This window comes from Rattus norvegicus, chromosome 1, assembly GCF_036323735.1.
Source record: "Rattus norvegicus strain BN/NHsdMcwi chromosome 1, GRCr8, whole genome shotgun sequence".
NCBI lineage: Eukaryota > Metazoa > Chordata > Mammalia > Rodentia > Muridae > Rattus > Rattus norvegicus.
This window is the reverse complement of record NC_086019.1, coordinates 254173466-254194300: the sequence shown is the minus strand read 5'-3', so window position 1 is coordinate 254194300 and position 20835 is coordinate 254173466. Positions and strand designations below refer to the sequence as shown.

Below are 20835 nucleotides of genomic sequence, written 5' to 3'. Positions count from 1 at the left end.
TGTCTTTTTCTGGTGTGTCTCAGCAACAGTGTACCCACATACATGAAATAAATCTTTTTTTTTTTCTTTTTTTCGGAGCTGGGGACCGAACCCAGGGCCTTGCGCTTCCTAGGCAAGCACTCTACCGCTGAGCTAAATCCCCAACCCCATGAAATAAATCTTAAAGAACATATTACTTGAAGTAAGTAGGCCAACAGCTTAAGGTTTAGAAACGAGAGTTGGCTTCCTATACACACACTTCCAAGGATGACAGTTCTCACGAGGAAGGTCACACGGGATGCATTTCTGAGAGATGGAAGACAGGAAAGGAGTGAAAAGGGGAGAACACAGAAGAGGAAAACTGGGTTGTAAACACAGGAAACAGTAGAAGAGGCAGCAGTCTTCCATTGCAGAGAATCGCTTTGCCACTGCTGAGCTGACACACCTGTTCACAGCCATATTACCATGACCCCATAAAGGCTGCTGCCGTGCTAATAAACCTGAGGACAGGCTGGCTACCATATCGGACTCTTATCTCCCCCTTATTGTGTTAAGTAGGCACAACTTATGAGCAACTCCTTCATGGGGAAGCTCGAAAGGTCTCGTCTAAAGAGAATGCCTGCTCATGAAAGGGTCACCTAGCATCAAACAGTATCTCGATGACTGTAAACCAAGCCCCCCAGCTCTCTCAGGTGCTCCTTAACTTTTATGGAGAAAAGAAAATTATCTACTCATTAGAAAGAAAGTAAGTGGTTATATAAATAAAGACAAGCATGTTGCACCTGATTTCCTGGGTACCACAGAGAAAAGAACTCATTTTCAGCAATGTTTACCCCACTATCTGCAAATAGCTGACTGATTGGCAGCTACAATATACGAAATAAATAACCATCTCAAAGACCAAGTGTCATGTTCCATGGTAAGTAACAAATATGAACATAATCCAACCTCCCCATCCGGGGTGTGGAATCCAGCAGGAGAACAGACTTATTGGCTCTCTGATTGTCTGATGTGTAGTGAGGACATTTGCTGTGATTCTGTGGTTATTACTGAGGTTAGATAGGAAAATCTCCTCTCTCTCAGGACATTAGTATTAAGAGTTACATATTCACGAGAAGGATAGAAAATGAGTATTTCTGAAGCAAGTGAAATGTGACAGCAAAGTGTGAGGTGGAGAGTGAGTATACCTAATAACCTTTCTTCAAGGAAAATAAAGAACTCGTCTTACAATCCAGTCTATAATAACCCAGGATGCAAAATAGCGCACTTCAAATACATATCCTGTTTATCATCTACTTTCAGAAAGCCAATTTAAAAACCTGCATCAGATGTTAATATAAAGTATTTTCACAGTTTTACAAACTACATTTAAAAGATCCTCTTCCGACATACACCAAACAGCTCTCTAATTAGACGTAAGACCTGCCCAAATGAAAGAAATCATACCCAGTACTGGAAACCTACCCAACTGCCCAGCACTGAGTCTCGGATCTTAGAGGAGAAGCAACAACTGTCACTAAACCAGCATAATCCCTGACTACATCTAAATATGTCTGCATACCCACAGAAGTCTAGGCCTCACCCCTCACCCTCAGCCCTCACCCCGGAAATTCTCTTTGCAATAGATGAAGACCATTAACAAAAAACTACAATTCATCAAATGCAGAGTCGTACTCCTCCAACTTAGGGTCAAGGGAGTTTGCTGTGCGATTCTGAGTTCTAGTAACTAAGTCAGAAGCTGCAACCATGAAGTCTCACCAGCATGGCTGCATATACATGGCCTGAATAAGGAAGATACCAACAGACATGTAACGTGGATAGGGAAAGCTCGCAGGGCTTCAGTCCTACACAAAGAACTACAGGGAACTAGGGAATGCTGAGATCAGGAGAAATAGTCTTCCTCAGGAAAGAGCTTACCACCTGGTTAGTCCTGAAATAATACACGAGCAGATGTTTTCTGTGTTTAGGAATACACACACAGACACAGACACACACACAGACACACACACACACACACACACACACACACACACGTGTGTTATAACTGTTTGTTTGTTTGTTTGTTTGTTTTTTTAAAGAGGCTATGAATTTGAATAGAGAGGTTTACAAAGAAAGGAGGGAAGGAAGCAAGCAAGCAAGCTGGTTGTAGCATACGTCCACAATACCAGCATTTCAAAGTGGAAAGACAAGGATCAAAAGTTTAAGGGTGCTGGCTGTACAGGTATATGTCTTTAATCTCAGCAATCAGGGATGCAGAGGCAAATAGATCTCTGTGAGTTCGAGAACAGCCTGGTTTACATAGTGAGTTCCAGGACAGCCAAAGCTTCATAGTGAGACCCTGCCTTAGAACCTAATCCTCCTCCCCCTCAAAAAGTTCAAGGCTGTCCTAGCCTTTAATTTCAGCACAGCACTCAGGAGGCAAAAGCAGGCAGATCTTTGTGAGTCAGAGGCCATACTAAGTTCCAGACCAGGCAGGACTGGGGAGGTGGGGGACTGGGGGTTGTGGGGGGAGGAGAACAAGAGACAGGAGAGAATTCAAGAACCTTGGCTATGTGAGACTGTCTAAATTATAAGTAGAAATTCAAAGCTGGGCAATGTTGGTGCACTCAGGAGACATAAGCAGAAGAGGCACTGCAAGTTCAAGGCTAGCCTGGTCCTCACAGGAAATTCCAGGTGAGGCAGAGCTTATGAAGACTTTTTTAATTGATTCCAAAAAAAAAAAAAAAACTTTCACAAAATATACACACATACTCTCACACACAAAGACATAAATGGTTCTCTTTCTTGGGAAGTCTGTACCAAGTTTTGGGCATGTACTGTCCTTTTCCAGAGAGAAAGAGCAAGAGAGATCACTTAGGCACCTTCTCCTAAATCTGAAGCAAATACAACTCTTTATTTCTATTTAAAACCTAACTTTGCTTCAACAACAATAGTACAAACATAAACTGTATCCAAGGGTAAGAGGGATGACATTAAAGTAGGCAGTTCCAGCTCAGGTAATGTTCAATTATTTGCAATGATATTGGTGAAAACAAGAGCATTTTAGATGTGAATTTTTAGAAAAATAATCTACAGTTTTATGGATATTTACAGCATGTGTCTGTGCCTAGTCTTGCAGAACTCCATCTCATTTGTAATATAAACTGCTCTTAAAGTACTTTAATACATTGTAACTGGGCAACTTTGTACACGGTACCTACAAAGCAGCAGAGATCAATACTCTAATACAGACATGCCAATTCCATTACCACAGAGACCTGTGCAAGCAGCCAGCTGCGGAACAAAGAGCGCAGCGTCCATCAGGATTATTCCTGACACGTCTCACTCTGCTGGATGAAGCATGTTTGCTTTGATGCATGAATAAAAGTCGTAAAAGAAATAATGACATTTAAAATTACACTTAACCTTTGATTACAAAGTTTGAAAGACAGAAATAAATTTAATTTTTTACACACATTAAGATGCTTATATTTTACCACCAAATCTATCTGTTCATATGCAGTCAAAATGCTGCATCTAAGGTTTTATAAACTGCCATGACCATAGACATTTGTGTTACGGTTTACCACTCATGACTAAAATGTTACAAGGAAGATGAAAAGGAATGAAAACTAAGCACTAGCTGAGAAATGAAGAAAAGGAAATGGGAGAAAGTAATACTTAAAATATCATTTTAGGAATAAAAATGTCTAACTGATTTCTTTCTAAGTTTGTCAACAACATGAATAAGACTCACTCACAGCCTTTTCATACGGTTACTACATGCACCTTTCCTTTGTTCCATTTTTCTATGATCTGAGACAACACAGTTAAAATATAATCAGAAAGAACCAAGAGTCATCTGTATACAATGATACTAGCAACTCGAGGCACCAGACTTAGCTTGTGTCTAAACCATATCCCCCACCTTTTATTTCACTTACTTTCAACAAACTAAAACTGTAATCCATCCTTTCTCAACCAGCCTTAATCATCTCACACTATGGTTACTATGACAACAGGATGCAGCTTATCTGTGCTGTTTTCATTTTCCCCATTTGATTTGTCATAACAACACAGTCATTCTGCTTTCTCCAACGTGTAACAACTTTGTTTTAGGGTTGTGCTCTTAAGGACACTGGATTTCCCTATAAAGAAATCAAATAATGGAATTTATATAGAAATTTTAATTAAATATCTAGTACCCAATTTTAAAATCTTGGTGGAAGAGTTACTTTCATTAAGTACTTTTATCATATAAAACCAAACAACATCTAGAGGCTGGAGAGATGGTTCAGTAGTTAAGAAAACTGCCTGCTCTTCCAGAGGACCCAGGATTTGATTCCAAACAAACACACGGTAGTTAACTAACCATCGACAACTCCTGTTCCAGTGGCTCCCACAGCCTCTCCTGGTGTGCATGTGCTATACAGAGGCAAAACTCCCACACACATAAAAAAGATGGTATTTTTAAAATCTAATTTAATGTTTTTTAATTAAAATACTTTAAAATAAATAAGCAGAATTAACATCTATCTTGTCAAACCTAGTTTACAGGTAGCAGTGACTGGTTTTGGTACATAGTTCTCCGATCAAAACATAGCAACACCACTACAATTGTGAGCTGTAATAGAGTGTCCAGTAATACCTGGCCCAAGTAGAAGAATCAAGAATAAAATCAGGTAAAGGGCTGGAGAGTTGGTTCTGCAGTTAGAGTCCAGGAAAAAGACAAGCATAGTGGTATACACCTTCAATCCCAGCACTCTGAGTCTAAGTCCAGCCTGGTCTACAGATCAAGTTCCAGGGCATCCAGAGCTATACATAGGAGGAAAAAAAAAGAATTGGGGGATGGAGAAGGGTGTGTGTGGGAAGGGAAGGGGAAGAGATCCAGGAGACTAACGGCTCTCTTCGGATTTCTGCCTATGCCAGGAATATATATATGCTGCAGGTGCATACACACAAATAAAACACTTATACACATAAAATAAATAAATCTATATTTTTCTTCTAAGTAAAAAAGAAATAGTTCTAAATCCTTTGCTGTGCTAATCCAACTTCACTTGCTGTAAGTACCACAGAGACAGCAGTGGGCCTTTTACTTGCTAACTGCCATTTAACTTCACAATCAAGGTTTTCTATGGTAGGACCACCCTGCAGAAACTTAGTTTAAATACTTTTATGGCATAACTAGTGTTTACAAAAGCTCACTCATAAGAAAAACACTCAAAAAGGTCAAAGAAAAGGCAGTTTCTGTTCAAAATTGGTAACATAAAATTATAATCAGATTTTGAGGCTGACAAGACGGTTCAGAAAGTAAAGGTGCTTGCTGCCAAGCCAACACACTGAGTTTGATCCCTGGTTCTTACAACGGTGGAAGGAGAGAACCAACCTCTCCAGCTGTCCTCTGATTTCCACATGCACATTCATACCCCATATGTGTACAGAGGCAGAAGAAACAAATGAAGGAAGGAACTGGTATGTTTTTTTAAGATGTATCATGAAATTGGATCCCTTATCAGTACACAAAAATAAAGCACCCCCCAACAGTCCTATAAAGTCACATTCACATGAGCAGTAAGACACACATACTTACTGCTCACAAATAAAACATAAATAACGCTCCTATTTAAAAACATGCAAATGCTACTAAATTCCCATTAGTTCCCTGCAGGCATAGAGAAGATTATTTATAATATTGTACTATTTTTGCTAGAGAGAATTTTCACATATTAACAAGGCACATTTTAATTTTAATCACAGCTTATATAATTCAATAAAATTTGTAGAATGCAATGAACTGAAAATTACAATTTACTTAACCAAACCTGAGTATGAAAAAACAAATTTAAGGTTCTTCACAACAATCATTTCCTCAAGCTCATTTGCCATTTTACTGTTTGTTTGGTTAGCTTGGTTTTCGTGTGTGTGTGTGTGTGTGTGTGTGTGTGTGTGTGTGTGTGTGTGTGTGTATATGTGCGCGCGCACGCGCGCGCGCACGCATGTGCGTGTGGAGCTGGTGTTATATCCTGAGCCACCCCTCACGATGCTGAGGACCTAAGCCATCAGCTGGAAGAACAGCAAGTCCTCTGAAAGAGCAGAGCCCTCTCTCCAGCCCGGTCTGATTTTAAGATAAGGTCTCACTCTGTATCCCAAACAAACCAGAAAATTCACCATGTGGCAAAAGTGTACAAGTGGTGGTGGTTTTTTCTAATTTCCATAATTACAAATTGACAATGGTTCCCATGGTCTGGTGTTGGATGACCTTGTGTCACTTATCTAACAGGTGTGTAGAATACTAAAGTGCCCCAACACAAATGGGTGACAAGTGAACCCGTGTTACCCATTCTCTTTCAGTTGAAAACAAATGAAAAGCTCTGTTGTGGGCTAGGGAGGCTTCTGCGTCAACCCTGGAAGCTAAGTGTGGGCACTGGCCCCAGGTAAAGCTCTGGGCATAGCTATAGGGAGAGGCAGACACAGGTAAATCAGTGCTCACTGACCTTTTAGCCTCAGCAAAGAACCAAGATCCAGGTCAGGTGAGAGTGTCACAAAACAAGTAAGGTAGGTAGGTAGACAGACAGACAGACAGACAGATGTGAAGAAATAAGGTAGTAATCAACTGAAGAAAATACTCATGGTGGTTTCTAGATGGATTCAAATTGGTTGAGTATGCACAAATACACATGTATATATGTACACACACACACGTACACACACACACGTACACACACACACACACACGAACTGCTTAGAATGGGTGCTCAAAATAATTCAGATGGCTTAAAAGGCTATTGATTTAGATAGCAAGGTTTTTAGCTTCACTGTTGTAGAATTTAGCAAATTAAGGAACATACGAGTTTTTTCCATTTTTCTACTCTCTGAATCAACTCCAACTAATATCTGATGAATGAGGAATGTTTTATAAAGCCTGACCCATAAAAGCTGAAACCACTAAAAACAAAGGTAAATTTCTACTCTGTATTATCATAACATTTGACTTGATTAACATAAACCTTTAAAAAGCTGTTAGAGCACCACATTTTAGCACAAACATATAGTAAGCCTCTTATTACAAGATGATTAAACTTTATATATATTCCAAAGTAATAAGTTCCTAAAAAGTAGTTCTCATATTGAAAATATTTTTCTATTTTTAGAACCACTTTTCTAACTCGAACATATCTTCCAGGACTTCAAATATGTTTCTTTCAAAGTCCCATCTTAAGCTCAGAGCAACTTTGAAAGTTTGAAAGCTGCTTAGATAGAACAGAAAACTTAGAAGAAATCAAGTGCTAGAAACTTTAAAAGAGTTAGGGAGAGGGGTTTGCTTTGGTGGCCTATAATACCTTTTATCTGGGTAAGGAAGGTCCCAAGCTCAAGGCCAGCCTGGGCTATATGGTAAGACCTTGTCTCAAGAAACAGTGAGATGGCTCAGTGGGTAAGGATGTTTTCAGTTACTCTGAAAAAGCTGAGTTTGATTTCTAGGACCCACATAGTAGGAGAGAACCAACTCATACAAACTGTCTTATGACCTCCACACCTCCATGTGCAGTGACATACCGTGTGTGTGTAGACATACGCAATAAACAAGTGAAAATTTATTTTTTTAGTTTTACTTATTTGTTTGTTTGCATGACAGAAGAGGGCATCAGATCACATTATAGGTGGTCTGAGCCAGCCTGTGGTTACTAGGAATTAAACTCAGCACCTCTGGAAAGAACAACCAGTGCTCTTGAGCACTGAGCCTTCTCCAGCTCCTAGACAGCTGGGCATGGTGCTAGACACCCTAAATCCAGCATTTGGAAGGCAGAAGCAGGCAGATCTCTTAGAGTTCTAGGCCAGTCTGGTGTAAAGAGCGAGTTCCAGGTCACTATACAGTGATCTTTCTCAGAAAGTCATAAGCAGGACAATATACTGAGTTCAGAAACAAACCAATATACATCTTAAGACAGGACTTCTGATGCAGAGAACACTGCAGACCAGCAGAGAATTCAGATTCTTCCAAAAAGTAGTGTTGGAGGTCACTGATGCCTGTATGAGAAAGAAATGTGATGGAATCCCTTCCTCACACCAAATACACCCAAATTCTACTGAGATTAGAGCTGGAAATGTAAAAGGGGCTATTTTTATAAGCTTCTGATACAGAAAGCTTCAAGCCACTACAAGCTAAACACAAGGTTGAAAGACTTCCAGCCAGCCTTACACTTGGGAAATATGGCTCTAATGCAATCTGTCATCACCTGACCTTGGACTACACCCCTAAGTCTTTCTAACTCCATTGCCTTTTTTTAAATAAGAAAATATTCCTTGATACGCTTTACTGATAACCTAAAACTGTTTTTTCAAGAGGCGTGAGGGGTTTATAAGATGGAATTCTAACCAGGTCTAGGGGCAGGGTGTGCTGCTGACAGAAAAATCACACACTGCCTTTGCTGAATGAGCTAAGTGGGTGGACAGCATTCCCAGGGCTGATACCTAAGAGCATGCAGAAAAGGAGAAGAAGATAAATGTTTCCCAGTCTCCCAGACTGCAGAGTATAAATAACAGAACATGCTGACAGTGTTTAAGGCTGACCTTGATAGAATAGTTTATTTCAATCGCCCCTAGATGTAAAGTGCACTCACTGGGGTAAACTGACCTTGCTGGGCATCTGCTTGGTCATGCCATTTCTCTAATAAAACTGATAAAAGCAGACATATCCTGGAAATATCAGTAGGACAAGAATCAAAGGATTTAAGTGTGTCTATCCACATGTTCTTGACAAGAAAAATTCCATCACTGTAGACAGGGATAAATTGTGGCTGCTTGCCTGAGCAGCTAGGGGAATGAGAATATTAAGAACAGGATGTTCCAGGAAGACATTTTTCATAACCACCAGCCAAGTCATCTTTCCACCATTTTCTGTGACACTATCAAACAACACACTCAACATTTCATTAGCTTCTCAAAATGATATTTTATGATGAAGTTCAGACCATATAGTCAAACCCTTATTAAAATAGTCATAACTAGTTGTACTGAAATGATAATTATCAACAAATGATAAAAAACACAACACACACTTGGGTGATAGTTGTGCACCCCTTTAATATCAGCACTTGGGAGACAGAGACAGGTAGATCTCTGTAGCCATTCTTAGCTACTTCCCAGGTTCTTTTTCCCATCCCAACCCCCACCCTCTCTCACCCCCTATCACTAGATAAAAGAGAAAAATGGATAGAGGGGGGAGAGAGAGATTTCTAAATCTAATTTCTTTCTTCTTGTTTCTCCTTTGCTTGTAGCTGGTCTTTGCTACTTCGTGGGGTCTACTTTTTTCCACCTTTATCCCCCGCCTCTTCACTAGATAGGAGAAAAAGGAGAATGGGGGTGGGAGTGGCAGAGAGAGGGAGGGGGAGAGAGAAAGAGAGAGAGGGGGGGGAGAGAGAGAGTGGGGGGAGGGAGCTGGATCTAATTTCTTTCTTCTTGTTGCTTCTTTGAGCATGACTACTAACAAATTACAACCAACTCCCTTGAACAACCAACAGCGACCTATACTACCTATCAGGGCTCTAGCATTTACACACCCTCTGAAAAGTTCCCAGATTTCAAAACATCACACATTTGCAGAAACTATCTGCAGCTGGCAAAACTATGCCTCGGTTAGGGCATGAGGCAAATCATAGTCAACTGTTGCAAAGTCTGAAGCAGCCTCATATCCCCACCCCTGCCCCCATACCTGGGGGATCAAAACGAAAACATGTTCTTATAAAATTTCTTTTTTTAAAGAAAGCATAACCCAGAATTCTTACCACAGGTCTCTGTGAGTCTGAAGCCATACATAATGAGTCTACAGAAGGAGTCCAGGTCAGCCAGGACTACACAGAGAAACCCTGTCTCAGAAACAAAACAAATATCACCCAACAATAAAGAGATAAAGAAATGAGGCTGGTGTGGGAGGCATTAACTAGGATCTACACATGGGATTCAGGGATTGCTGATCTTCTGAAATGGTGTGCAAAATGTGACACAGGAGAGGATCTTGCTGCATCCAGAGCAGTCTGTGACCAAAAAAGGTTAGGATGCCTTGAATTAGATGATCCTCCAAATACCTCAAGTTTATGACCCGTGAGAACCTGGTTTCATTCTAGATAAAATGGTCTAGATCAGACACACCAAAACTAGACTATGCTTCCTTCTAATTAATTGTACTTATCCTTGATTCAAATCCAATAAAAGTCCATCTTGTTTTAAAATGCTAAGGGAATAAGGGTCTAGGTCAATGGTCTAGCACATGCCTAGCATGTAAATATCTTAGGCTCAAACCTCAGTATCCTTTCAGTTCCATGGCAGTTAAGCAACTAAATATTCAATTATCAGCCAGTAAGGTAGCCATCCATGCCTTTAATCCCAGCACTCTGGAAAGATTTCTGTGAGTTCAAGGCCAGCCTAGTCTCCTTAGAAAGTCACAGGGCGAGGTAGTGAGACCACCTCAACAACAGCAACGACAATTATTCCAAGGAAGAAAAGGGGGGGGGGGGGGCTCAGCAGCTAAGAGCATTTGCTGCTCTTGCAAAGGAGCTGAGTTAAGTTCCTAGCGCCCATACTGGATGGCTCACAGCCAAGCTCTTACAAATCTGACATTTTCTGGTCTCTATGGGCACTTGCACAAATATGGTACACTATACTCACACAGAGAAACAAACCCATAAAAAATAAATATACATCTTTACAAATATTTAAAAATGTTTAGCTTCAATAACAGCTAAACATGGTGGCCATGCCTTTAATCATAGTGGACACAGAGGATCTCTGGGCTCAAAGTCTGCCTGGTCCACCTAGTAAGTTCTCCAGCCCAGGCAGAGCTACATAATAAGACTCTGTCTAAATAAATAAATTTCAGTACCATCCTTGCACTTCAAATCTTTCCCACCTTTCCTCAGTTTACCTTCCTGCTCTTTAAGCTTCTCTGCACATTCAAATATTGACTATAAAACATTTTACTCCTCAGTAAGACAATTTATTTTTAGGGCTTCCCTACAAGGAATCGCATTTACTAGATCCTGAGTACATTTTTTTTTTTTAATGAACTGGAGACAAGATCTGACTCCTACTCCTAATTAATTTGGGCTGTTAATTTAAGTTCATCAAATTCTTGGGCTTTGAGAAAAAAAAAACAAAAAAACTATTAGTGTGGCCAAAATAGTGACTGAGACACACCCCTACCTCATAAATCGGTAATATTTTCTTGAAAAGGCACAAAACTTACTAATGAGAACTATAATTCACCAGCAATTACATATAAGAAACTACAGCTCTGCTGACTGGCAAGTAATTTGCAAGGGCAGATCAGTGTAGCTGCATAAAAGAAATATCCACCTGCACACACCAGCACTAATCAGGGCGTGAAATTAAACTTCTTGTTTGAAAAGAAACAGCTGCTTCAAGGCTGTGACTTAGTTGGAGAAGCAAATATTAAGGCCATCCTCTTCTCTCTGATGTTTATAGCATTTCTAATAGAGGAAGCAAAGGAGAAGGGCCAGCCAGCTAACTTCTATAAAGGCAGAAATATCCCAGTGACATGACAAATTTTCCACTTGCTTAATCACACAGATGTAACCCAACCAAGCTGCTACAGAGAATGCAGAGATCACTTACACACTTGGAAAGCCCAAACTGATGACTGTGGATGTCTAGCCAAATTAGTCAAAACAGAGATCACAGTACAAAGATTCAACAAATATTAAGTGCTATAATAAGTTTTAAAATAACCTATTACCATTTTCATTACAACATAGTCTGCTTTGGATTAGCTGGGCTAATGAGGTCCTAATTCAGTAATTTAACCAGTTGTTAAAATTTTCCCAGTATTAGTCAAAAATCTACTAATACAAACTTCAACTTAATCTAATATACTACAGTCCCACTATTCTGGTAGAGCTAGGGAGGGGGAAAGTTCCCCAAAATCACATACTACAAGCAATGCATTGGCCTATAGAAACCAGTGATTCTGAAAGTGTAGTCCCAGACCAGCAGCAGGGCCAGGAAATGGTGCAACACACAGACTTACAGAACAGGCAAGTCCAGAAGAGCCCCACAGCTCTCCGGGCAGTGTTAATGACTCCTTAAATTTTAGTCCTTTCTTTAAGGAGCTTAAGTGATGCTTTGTCTTCTGTTTCTGCTACTGCTTATGAGGTGGGATCTTGTTAGGGATGAAGCCTCGAGTGGTCTTAAATTTGCAATCCTCCTGCCTCAGTGCCCAGAGTATTGAGATTACAAGCACATCTGCCTTACTAATCTTTTCATTAAAGATAAAGATTTAGGAGCACTGAGCTGGCTCAGCAGGTAAAGATGGCTGCCACCAACCCTGACCACCGGAGTTTGAACTCAGGGTTCCACATAGTAGAGAGAGCAACGGCACATTATGTCCCTTGTACATACATAAACACAAATGTAATTTTTAAAACTTATTGGGAGTAATGGCTCATACCAACAATCCCAGAACTAAGGAGGCAGAGGCAGGAAGGTCCCCTATATATTCCAGAGCAATCAGGCATATATAGTAGTTCTTTCACATACACACACACACACACACACACACACACACACACACATACACACACACATACACACACACACACACACACATTTTCTATCTCTCTGATAAATGCATAACAATTATCAAGCATTTGCTGAGCAGTGATTGATTCATGCCTATAATCCTAGCTGATGCAAGACAATAGTCTGAGTTAACGCCAACCTGAGCTACAAAGTGGGTTCCAGGCTAGCCTGAACTCTATCTCAAATATACATATATATATTTTTACACACACACACACACACACACACACACACACACACACACACACACAAATATATAAGAACCTGTTTTTAGTTAGGATGTGGTTCAGCCCTTAGCACACACCCTGTGGCTAACGTTAATTTGTAGAAACAGCATCCATGCTTGAAAGTGATGTTTGAGTGGCAGAAAAAGTGATGAATCAGAGATAGATTTGACAGAATAGGATTATGCCCAACTCTCATGAGAAGAGAGAGGAACGGGAAGCTAAGGGTGAGACAAAAAGTAGAGGAATAGAGAACAGTACAGGAGAAATACAGTACAGTTAATGGAGAACAGAACAGTAGAGTTGAGAGGGAGAGTAGAGTAGCAAGAGAGAGAGGAGGAGGCAGTTTTCCCAGGAGATTTTTCAGAGATAAATTAACGAGAGAACAAGCTAGACACAGGTAAAAACAGAAAGAACACAGGAGTCACGAGATTAGAAAAGTCTGCTAGAGTTAGTTTGAGATCAAGCAGAGTAATTCAGAGGCCAAAAAAAAAAAAAAATCCAGATTGAATAAGTGAGCTGGGAGAGGAGCTTGAGCCAGAAAAGCGGAGTGAACCAGCCAGCTTAGAGTTCAGAAAAAAACTAGAAAGGGTGAGCTGATTCTGCAGCAAATCTTAGAAACTGAAAACATTCTAGGCCTAGATAAGATTGGACAGAGGCTGGAAGCTTCCAGAACTAGGCCTAGGTTAGCAGACAGAAGCAGTAAGCTTCCTAGACAAAAGGAGAATAAAAGTTACTTCTACAAATCAAGCATGCAGCATGTCAATCGTGATGCAAAAATGTAATCTCCAGGCTGCCGAGTTACCTCTGAAGGTAAACAGCACTTGCTAAGCAAGCCTGACTACCTGAGTTCCATCTCTAGAGCCCACAGTAAGATGGGAAGAGAACTAACTTCCCAGACTGTGCTCTGACTCACATACATGCACGGTAGCACCTACACGCCAGTCCAAAAGCAGTAATAAATGTGAGCTGGAGGAATGGCCCAGTGGTTAAAAGCACTGGCTGCTTTTCCAGAGGACACATGTTCAATTCCCATCACCCACATGGCAGACCGAAACTTTAACTCCAGTTGCCCTCTTTTAGCCTCTTAAGGCACTGTACAACACAGACATATAAGCAGAGAAAACATACATTTTTAAGTTAATAACCATTTAAATTTAATCTTAATTGGTCTGAGTTAAAAAAAAAACAAACAAACAATATAGAGAGTTAAGTCCATACAATGTCTTCCTAAAATAGGAAGCCAACATTTCAAAGTCAAGGATTTAAAAAGAAAAGATTTAGAACTCCCTAAAAATAAATTGGTTAATGACAGAACCATCAATGATGCCAAGACCACTGAGTGTAACAGTTTTGGAAAACAAGATATTCATACCATCTCCAAGTTCAATGTGTTGAACTTATTAGTTACAGATATGCTGTCAAGTAGAAGAGACCACTATTTCTTTGACAGACCAGCACACTAGACCATATATCATCCATGTCAGGTACCAAATTGAACTCCGAAAAGGGCCAATATGGAGGTCTGTGAGGTAGCTCTGTGGATAAAAGCACTTGCTAAACAAACCCAATAATCTGAGTGTGGTCCCAGGAACCCACCCACACAAAAAAAGCAGGTGTAATAAGACACTGCTGAAGTAGAAATTCCTGGTTTCTTTGGAAACTCACTTGTGTCATGTGATTTTTTTCTGGAAGCTGTCTTGTGAGAGGATGTTTTGCTAAAGCAGATTCTTGAGAAATGTTTGGAAACAGTATAAGTAGAACCCACAGACAGTGAAAGGACCTTCTTGCACTACTGGCAGTGCAAAGTTTCATTGGTCTCGATTCTTCATTGATCTTCGATTGTGTTGACTTCCTAGAGAAACTCACCAAAGAATTTCTTGTGGTATTCCGGCTGACTCGTATCGCTTCTGCTGACATGCACAGATTTAGTGTAGTCTTGTGAATTCTGCTGGATCATGTTACTGATCCATGCTTGGTGTTTGCTATTGGACAGGGTTGCTGGTATCCAGACAACCATGAGTGGAATTGCCCCAAAGAACTACTTTACTTCTAAACAGGTCCACAACCCCCTATTCTTAGAACCTTCCTTTTCCCCTCTGTCTGGTCAGTGGACTAGAAGGGGGGTTGAAGTGTTGAAGAACCTAAATAAAGTCGGCTTAGGTTTTTCTAAGCCTCCTCACTCCAGCCTAAGTAGGAAGCCCAGCGGGAAACAAGAGAGATGCCTTAATGAGGCAGCAGACAAGGTACAGATTCCCAAGAGCAGTCAGTCCTCTGTCTCCACACACATGAAACATGCACTCTCAGACAATATAAGGCTTTTGTTTGCTTGTTTTTAATTAAGAAGGTCAATGGAGGAGAAGTCAGACATGGTAGCACCTCCTTGTAATTCCAGGACTGAGAAAGAGCACAGGGCTATCTTCAACTAAACATAGAAAACCAAGGCCTTCTAGTTAAGAGACAGACAGACTGGCTCAACAAAATCAAGTTCAGTTTACCCGAGCCAGCATGAGAAAGTCTCCTGTATTAACCCTATAAGGAATGTCACTCTGAAGCAATAGCCGTTTCTCTACTGCTTTTGCTTTCCTCAGCCTTTTCCTGTCTATAAAAATCAGCCGTCCTTCCTCATCTGAGCACTCATTCTCCTTTATACAACAGTGGTGCCCAACTCCAGACTCACAAATGAAAGTCTAATTTTTAAGTTAGAGCAGGAGAGAGTGCTCAATGGTTCAAAGTACTTTTGTTCTTCCAGAGGATCCAAGTTTGGTTCCCAGCACGCATATCCAACTGCTCACAACTACCTCTAACTCTTCTGACCTCCACAAGCATTTCATACACATGGCATACACTCTTATAAACAAATGCGCATGCACACACACATAAATGCAAATAAGATTTATTTTTAATTATGTATATAAGTCTATCTGGGGTCAATACAAGTACAGATACCTAAGGTCAAAGGTCTTGGATCCTCATGGAGTTGGAGTTACAGGCATTTGTAAACCACCAGATACAGGTGCTGGGAACTCAGGTTCTCTGCAAGAGCAGCATGTTGTCTTAACTGCTGAACCATCTCTCCATCCCCCAAAATAAATCTTTCTTAAAAGTCTTTAAAGAGGAGCTGGGATGGTGTTCTGTGGTGATATCTTTCAAAATGTGAGGTAAGCAATCCCCTGATAGGAAGATCACGTCACATTACCAATGACAGAACAAAATGACATCATGTAGCTTCTGGTATAGCACACTATGCAACTACAATACACATTCCTGCTAACAACTCTTAAATAAAATCAATCATGAAGAACTAGAGAATCCAGACATGGGGCATTCTATAAGACTATCTCCAGACTCTACAAGAAAAGCTGGAATCTCAGAAGCCAAGGACGATGGTCTATACTTATATCCCTGGCACGGGAAAGACTAAGACAGCAAGGAGAACTGCCAGCTTCAGGTCAGACTAGGATACAGAAAGAGACAAGTTCCAAAAAAAATGTTAATTTCATAATTAAACCATATTGAGGGACTACTGTCAATAGATAAAGACTAAAGAGACGGTACACAGGACATAATTTACTCCTGTGTTTGTTTTTTATTTGTGTCAGAAAAGTCTTTGAGACAGGTTATCATCTATCCCAGGAAACATGTAGCTCTAAGCTGAACTTGATCCTCTGATCAAGAACCTTGAACTTCCGATCCTCCTGCCTCTACATCCCCAGTGATGAGATTACAGGAATGTGTCATTATGCCCAAATGGTACAGCTCTGAAGACTAGGCCTAGAGCTTCCGCACACTACCTAGCCAAGAACTCTACCAACTGAGTTACATCCCCAGCCCTCTTTCCTGAATATTTAAGAAAAGATGCAGCTCAGAATGAGAAGATACACACAGCACATAGAAAGACCTCAATCAGATCCTCAGCATTAGGGCTGGGGCTGGGGTTGGGGTTAGAGAGGACATTACTGAGACAACTGGGAATAGGAACTGTAATCCCAGTAGACAGTCATCGAGTTTTGTGGCCAGCCTGGTCTATATATTGAATACCAGGACAGCCAGGGCTATGTAGAGACCCTTGTGGTGGTTTGAATGAGAATGGACCCCAAAGGCTCATATCACAGATTTGAATATTTGTTCACCAGGGAGTGGCACTATTTGAAAGGATTAGAAAGTGTAGCCTTGTTGGAGGAATTGTGTCACTCAGGCTGGGCTTCGAGGTTTCAAAAGCCCATTCCCCAAGACTTTCTCTCTTCCCAGTGACTGAAGATTCAGATGTATCAGTCCGGCTCCAATGTGATGTCTGCTTGTGCACTGCTTTGCTCCCTGATGTGATGACTGAAGTAGGAATCTCTGGTTCCATTGGAGACTCAGCTCTGTACTGTGATGTTTTTCTGGGAACTGTCTTATGTATGAGAAGATGTTTTGCTGAGAACAGAAACACAGTATTGTTCTGGAAACTGCCTGGTGAAAAGGCATGTGATGTTTTGCTGGAGTAGAAGCTTGAGAGGACACATTATGTTTGGAAAGAGTATAATAAATATAACCAGCAGATGGTGGACAATGCTCTTGCATTGGTTTGCCTTGCGACTTTTGCTGGTCTTTGTTGGGCGTCACTGACACCGCCTTCACGTCTTGCAATGGTTTGTCTTGCTTTCTTCACTGATCTTCGCTTGTCTTGACTTCGTGGAGAGAAATGCACCAAAGAACTTCTGGTGGTATTCCAGCTGCTTCTCGCTGCTTCCTTGGGACTCATGCTCATTGGCAGAGCCTCGTGGCTTCTTCTGGATCAAGCCAGTGCTACTGACTGATGTTTAGTGTTTGCCCAGTGAACTGGACTGCTCCTGCTGATTCCTGATGTTTGCTAGAGAACTGAATTGCTGACAATGAAGAGGGAATCACCCCAAAGAACTGTTTCTGAACCCCCGTTTCCTACTAACCTTTGCTTCCCACTACCTCTGGTGGATGGTGAGCTAGAAGGGAGGTTGAAGCATTAAAGAACCATCATTGAAGTAGGTTGTGAAAAATCTAAGCCTGCAGATGACAATGGATATAAATCAATGTAAGAGTTGCCATGAAAGCCTAATAAAACACCTGAAGGGGCGGGGAGGGATGCTGTTATACTGGTCTGTCTTTATGGGAAACGTTACTTTAGATACTTAGAGTCCTTTATAATTTCCAAACTACTCTCATACTTAAAATTTCCCTTTATCCTCTTAGGCATTCTTTGACACAGAAGTAGACAATCAGACTCAAAGCAATTAAGCAACTTATTCGATGTCTTATGATGTCCAGAAAGCTGAACCTGGGAAACACTACAACACGATGTAAAATTTACATTGTAGTCTAAACTAGCCCAGTCTCCGGGATTTCAAAGAAATCATGAACAAGACAGGTAGGGCTCCTCCATTGTCATTATAAACCAAAGAAGTTACCACTGGTCCACACCAGTGTGTAAAGCTTTGATATTTGTCTTAAATACCTTTGAAAACAAGGATCAAAAAATATGAAGTCTTATAAAAGGGCTTTATTGTCTTTTATGGCTTATTACATACCTTGTAACAGCCACTTGGTTAAATGTGAGCGTCAGTTTGATTTCCGGTCTCTTTCCTTGGCTATTTACAAGCTTTGTAAGAATCGTTCCTTAATTAAGTCTAAACATAGTTTTATATAAATGGATTCCTGGAAATAAAACGTTCAGACTTAAGAAATGATTGTTACAGAGACTGTAACAGGCCGTAAAAAAACGAATGCCACTTTAAACAAAGATTTCTCATTTTAATTAAAAAGATAATCATCAGAACATTCCTATACTTAACAGAACCATTTAAAGAAGCTTCTCTGAGAAAAAAACATGTGAGCATCTTACTCAGGCTTCTGTTTCAAAATCTATAATCTATCTGGACCCATGTTTCAGTTGCTTGGCAGAATTCTTAAATTCTTATGTGTTGAACCTACAATTTGATGATACACTGAGGGAGAACAGGTCTGAGGGCTAGAGATGTAGCTAGTGCTGGAGCACACACTCAGTGAGTACAGCTCTGGGGTCTATTCCCAATACTGCCTCATTCCTATTATTTCTAGTAGTTTCTAAATATGAATGTTGTCACAAGATTGTGACTACTTTCTCCATGAGGCACTGTTAAAATACATTTAAGAGCCAGGCAGTGGTGACACACACCTTTAATCTCAGCACTAGGGAGGGTGCAGATCTCTGTTAATTCGAGGCCAGTCAGGTCTTCAGAGCAAGTTCTAGGACAGCCAGGACTACACAGAGAAAGCCTTTCTTAGAAGGGGTAGGGGATGCAATTAAGAATAATATATCTTTAATCTTAGAACTGGTGAGGCAGAGGCAGGAGGATCTCTGTGAGTTCAAAACCAGCTTTCTAGGGCAGTCAGAACTACATAGTGAGACCCTGTCTCAAAGAAACAAACGAAATACCTTAATCCTTTTTAGGTCAGATGTGGTAGTGTGTACCTTTAATCCTAGGAATTGGAAAGTACAGGTAGAAAAACTGCCAGGCAAGAAGAAACAAGAGGAAAACGGCTAGTCTAGTTAGTAATTTTCATGCTAACCATGGCTATATGATGAGACTCTTCTCTTTCCAAAACAAACAAAATATACTTTTTAGATGGCCATGTATACTACAACAAAGATTAAGCAGTTTGTTGATGAGGTCTGTGTCAGGTAAAAAGATCACATTTAAAATACCACAAAGTCAATCTACAAATATCTATGTAATATCTATAAGTCCAATAAAAGTTGAAATCATTCCTGCAGTTTCTTCCTCTCCCTCCCTGCCCAACCCCCATGCGTGCTGTTTTTGTTCTTGAGATGGATCTCACTTTGTAGCTCTAGATGGCCTGGAACTTGCTACACAGAGTTCTGTCTCCTGAACAGTAAGATTAGAGATCAGAATTCCTATTTCCTGCTCCCTAGGATTAAGTGTGCACTGTCCCACCCTGTGCATTGTGGATGCCTAGATAAGGCTGGAGATTTAAAAGAAAAAGAAAGAAAAATGCTATTAGAGGCTGAATTCTTTTCAATTGATTCATTTGACTTTTAAATTGTCTGTTTTTAACTCAAATCCTGCCAAATTTGTTACAGTTGGACAACATTCTAAAAGAGTAAAAAGGAGCTCATAATTAACTGTCATTATAATTAACTGCAATTTGAAAAAGATACACCAAATGTTCTACTTAAATCACCTTTTCTAAATTACACGAAAACTAAGCCTGAATAGCACCACCTGACGATCTATTTCTGCAGCAATATATTACTGGAAACTGCTTCAAAGTGGTTTATATTCTCCATGGAAACAAGTTATAATGAGGAGACTATTTCCTGAAACATGGTAGCAAAGAAAGGACTGGCATAAGGAACACCATCAGAACAGATTCAGTAACTTAGAACTCCGCCATCATTAAAAAAGGAAATTATGTTCCAGCTTCATAAAAGGGAGTGACACACCGAAGGCCTGCAAGCCCACACTCAACTGTAAACAGCACGTTTCTTCCATAGCCACTCATTAAGCAAGCTTAACCTCAATCTAATAACCAGCTAAAGTAAACACTAAACATTTAATTACCTATCATTTAGTTTTGCTTCCTACCATAGAAGCCCCTGGCTGGGAGGAGTTTCAAAGAAGCACATTACCCAGGAGAAAGGCCACCATTGCTTTCTGAATTTGTTCCCTGAACAAGCAACTTCTTCAAAATCATGCACTGCCATGTGAGGTCAAGAGAAGGAGGTCACTTTGCTCAAGATCACCACTGAGAAATGGGCATGGAGACACAGGCCTATCCAACACTCCACAATGAGGCAGGAGGACCGCTGTGACTTCAGGCCAACCTGACTACCTATGGAAACTGTCTTAAAATAAAACACATATAGAGCCATAAATAGTCAAACTAGGAACAAAAGACACTACCAAAGAGGAAAAAAAAAAAGACACTACCAAAAGCTAAGTGGGACTCTCATTCTCAGTGTCACGGCTGAGAACATTTTAAAGATATTGAAATCTATATATTGAGGATACTTCTACTGAAACATCACTTATTAGTTTCA

At 40.4% G+C, this 20835-nt stretch overlaps 1 protein-coding gene across 19 annotated transcripts in view; it reads right to left on the bottom strand.

Moving 5' to 3' along the window:
* The window catches only part of Btrc (beta-transducin repeat containing E3 ubiquitin protein ligase), a 165735-nt gene that overhangs the window by 130519 nt on the left and 14381 nt on the right, over nucleotides 1-20835 (bottom strand). The window contains exon 1 of one of the 19 annotated variants that reach the window (XM_063268715.1): nucleotides 9744-9785. Coding sequence (XP_063124785.1) covers nucleotides 9744-9770 — 27 coding nt within the window. The 5' untranslated portion in view covers nucleotides 9771-9785. 19 annotated transcript variants of the gene reach the window in all.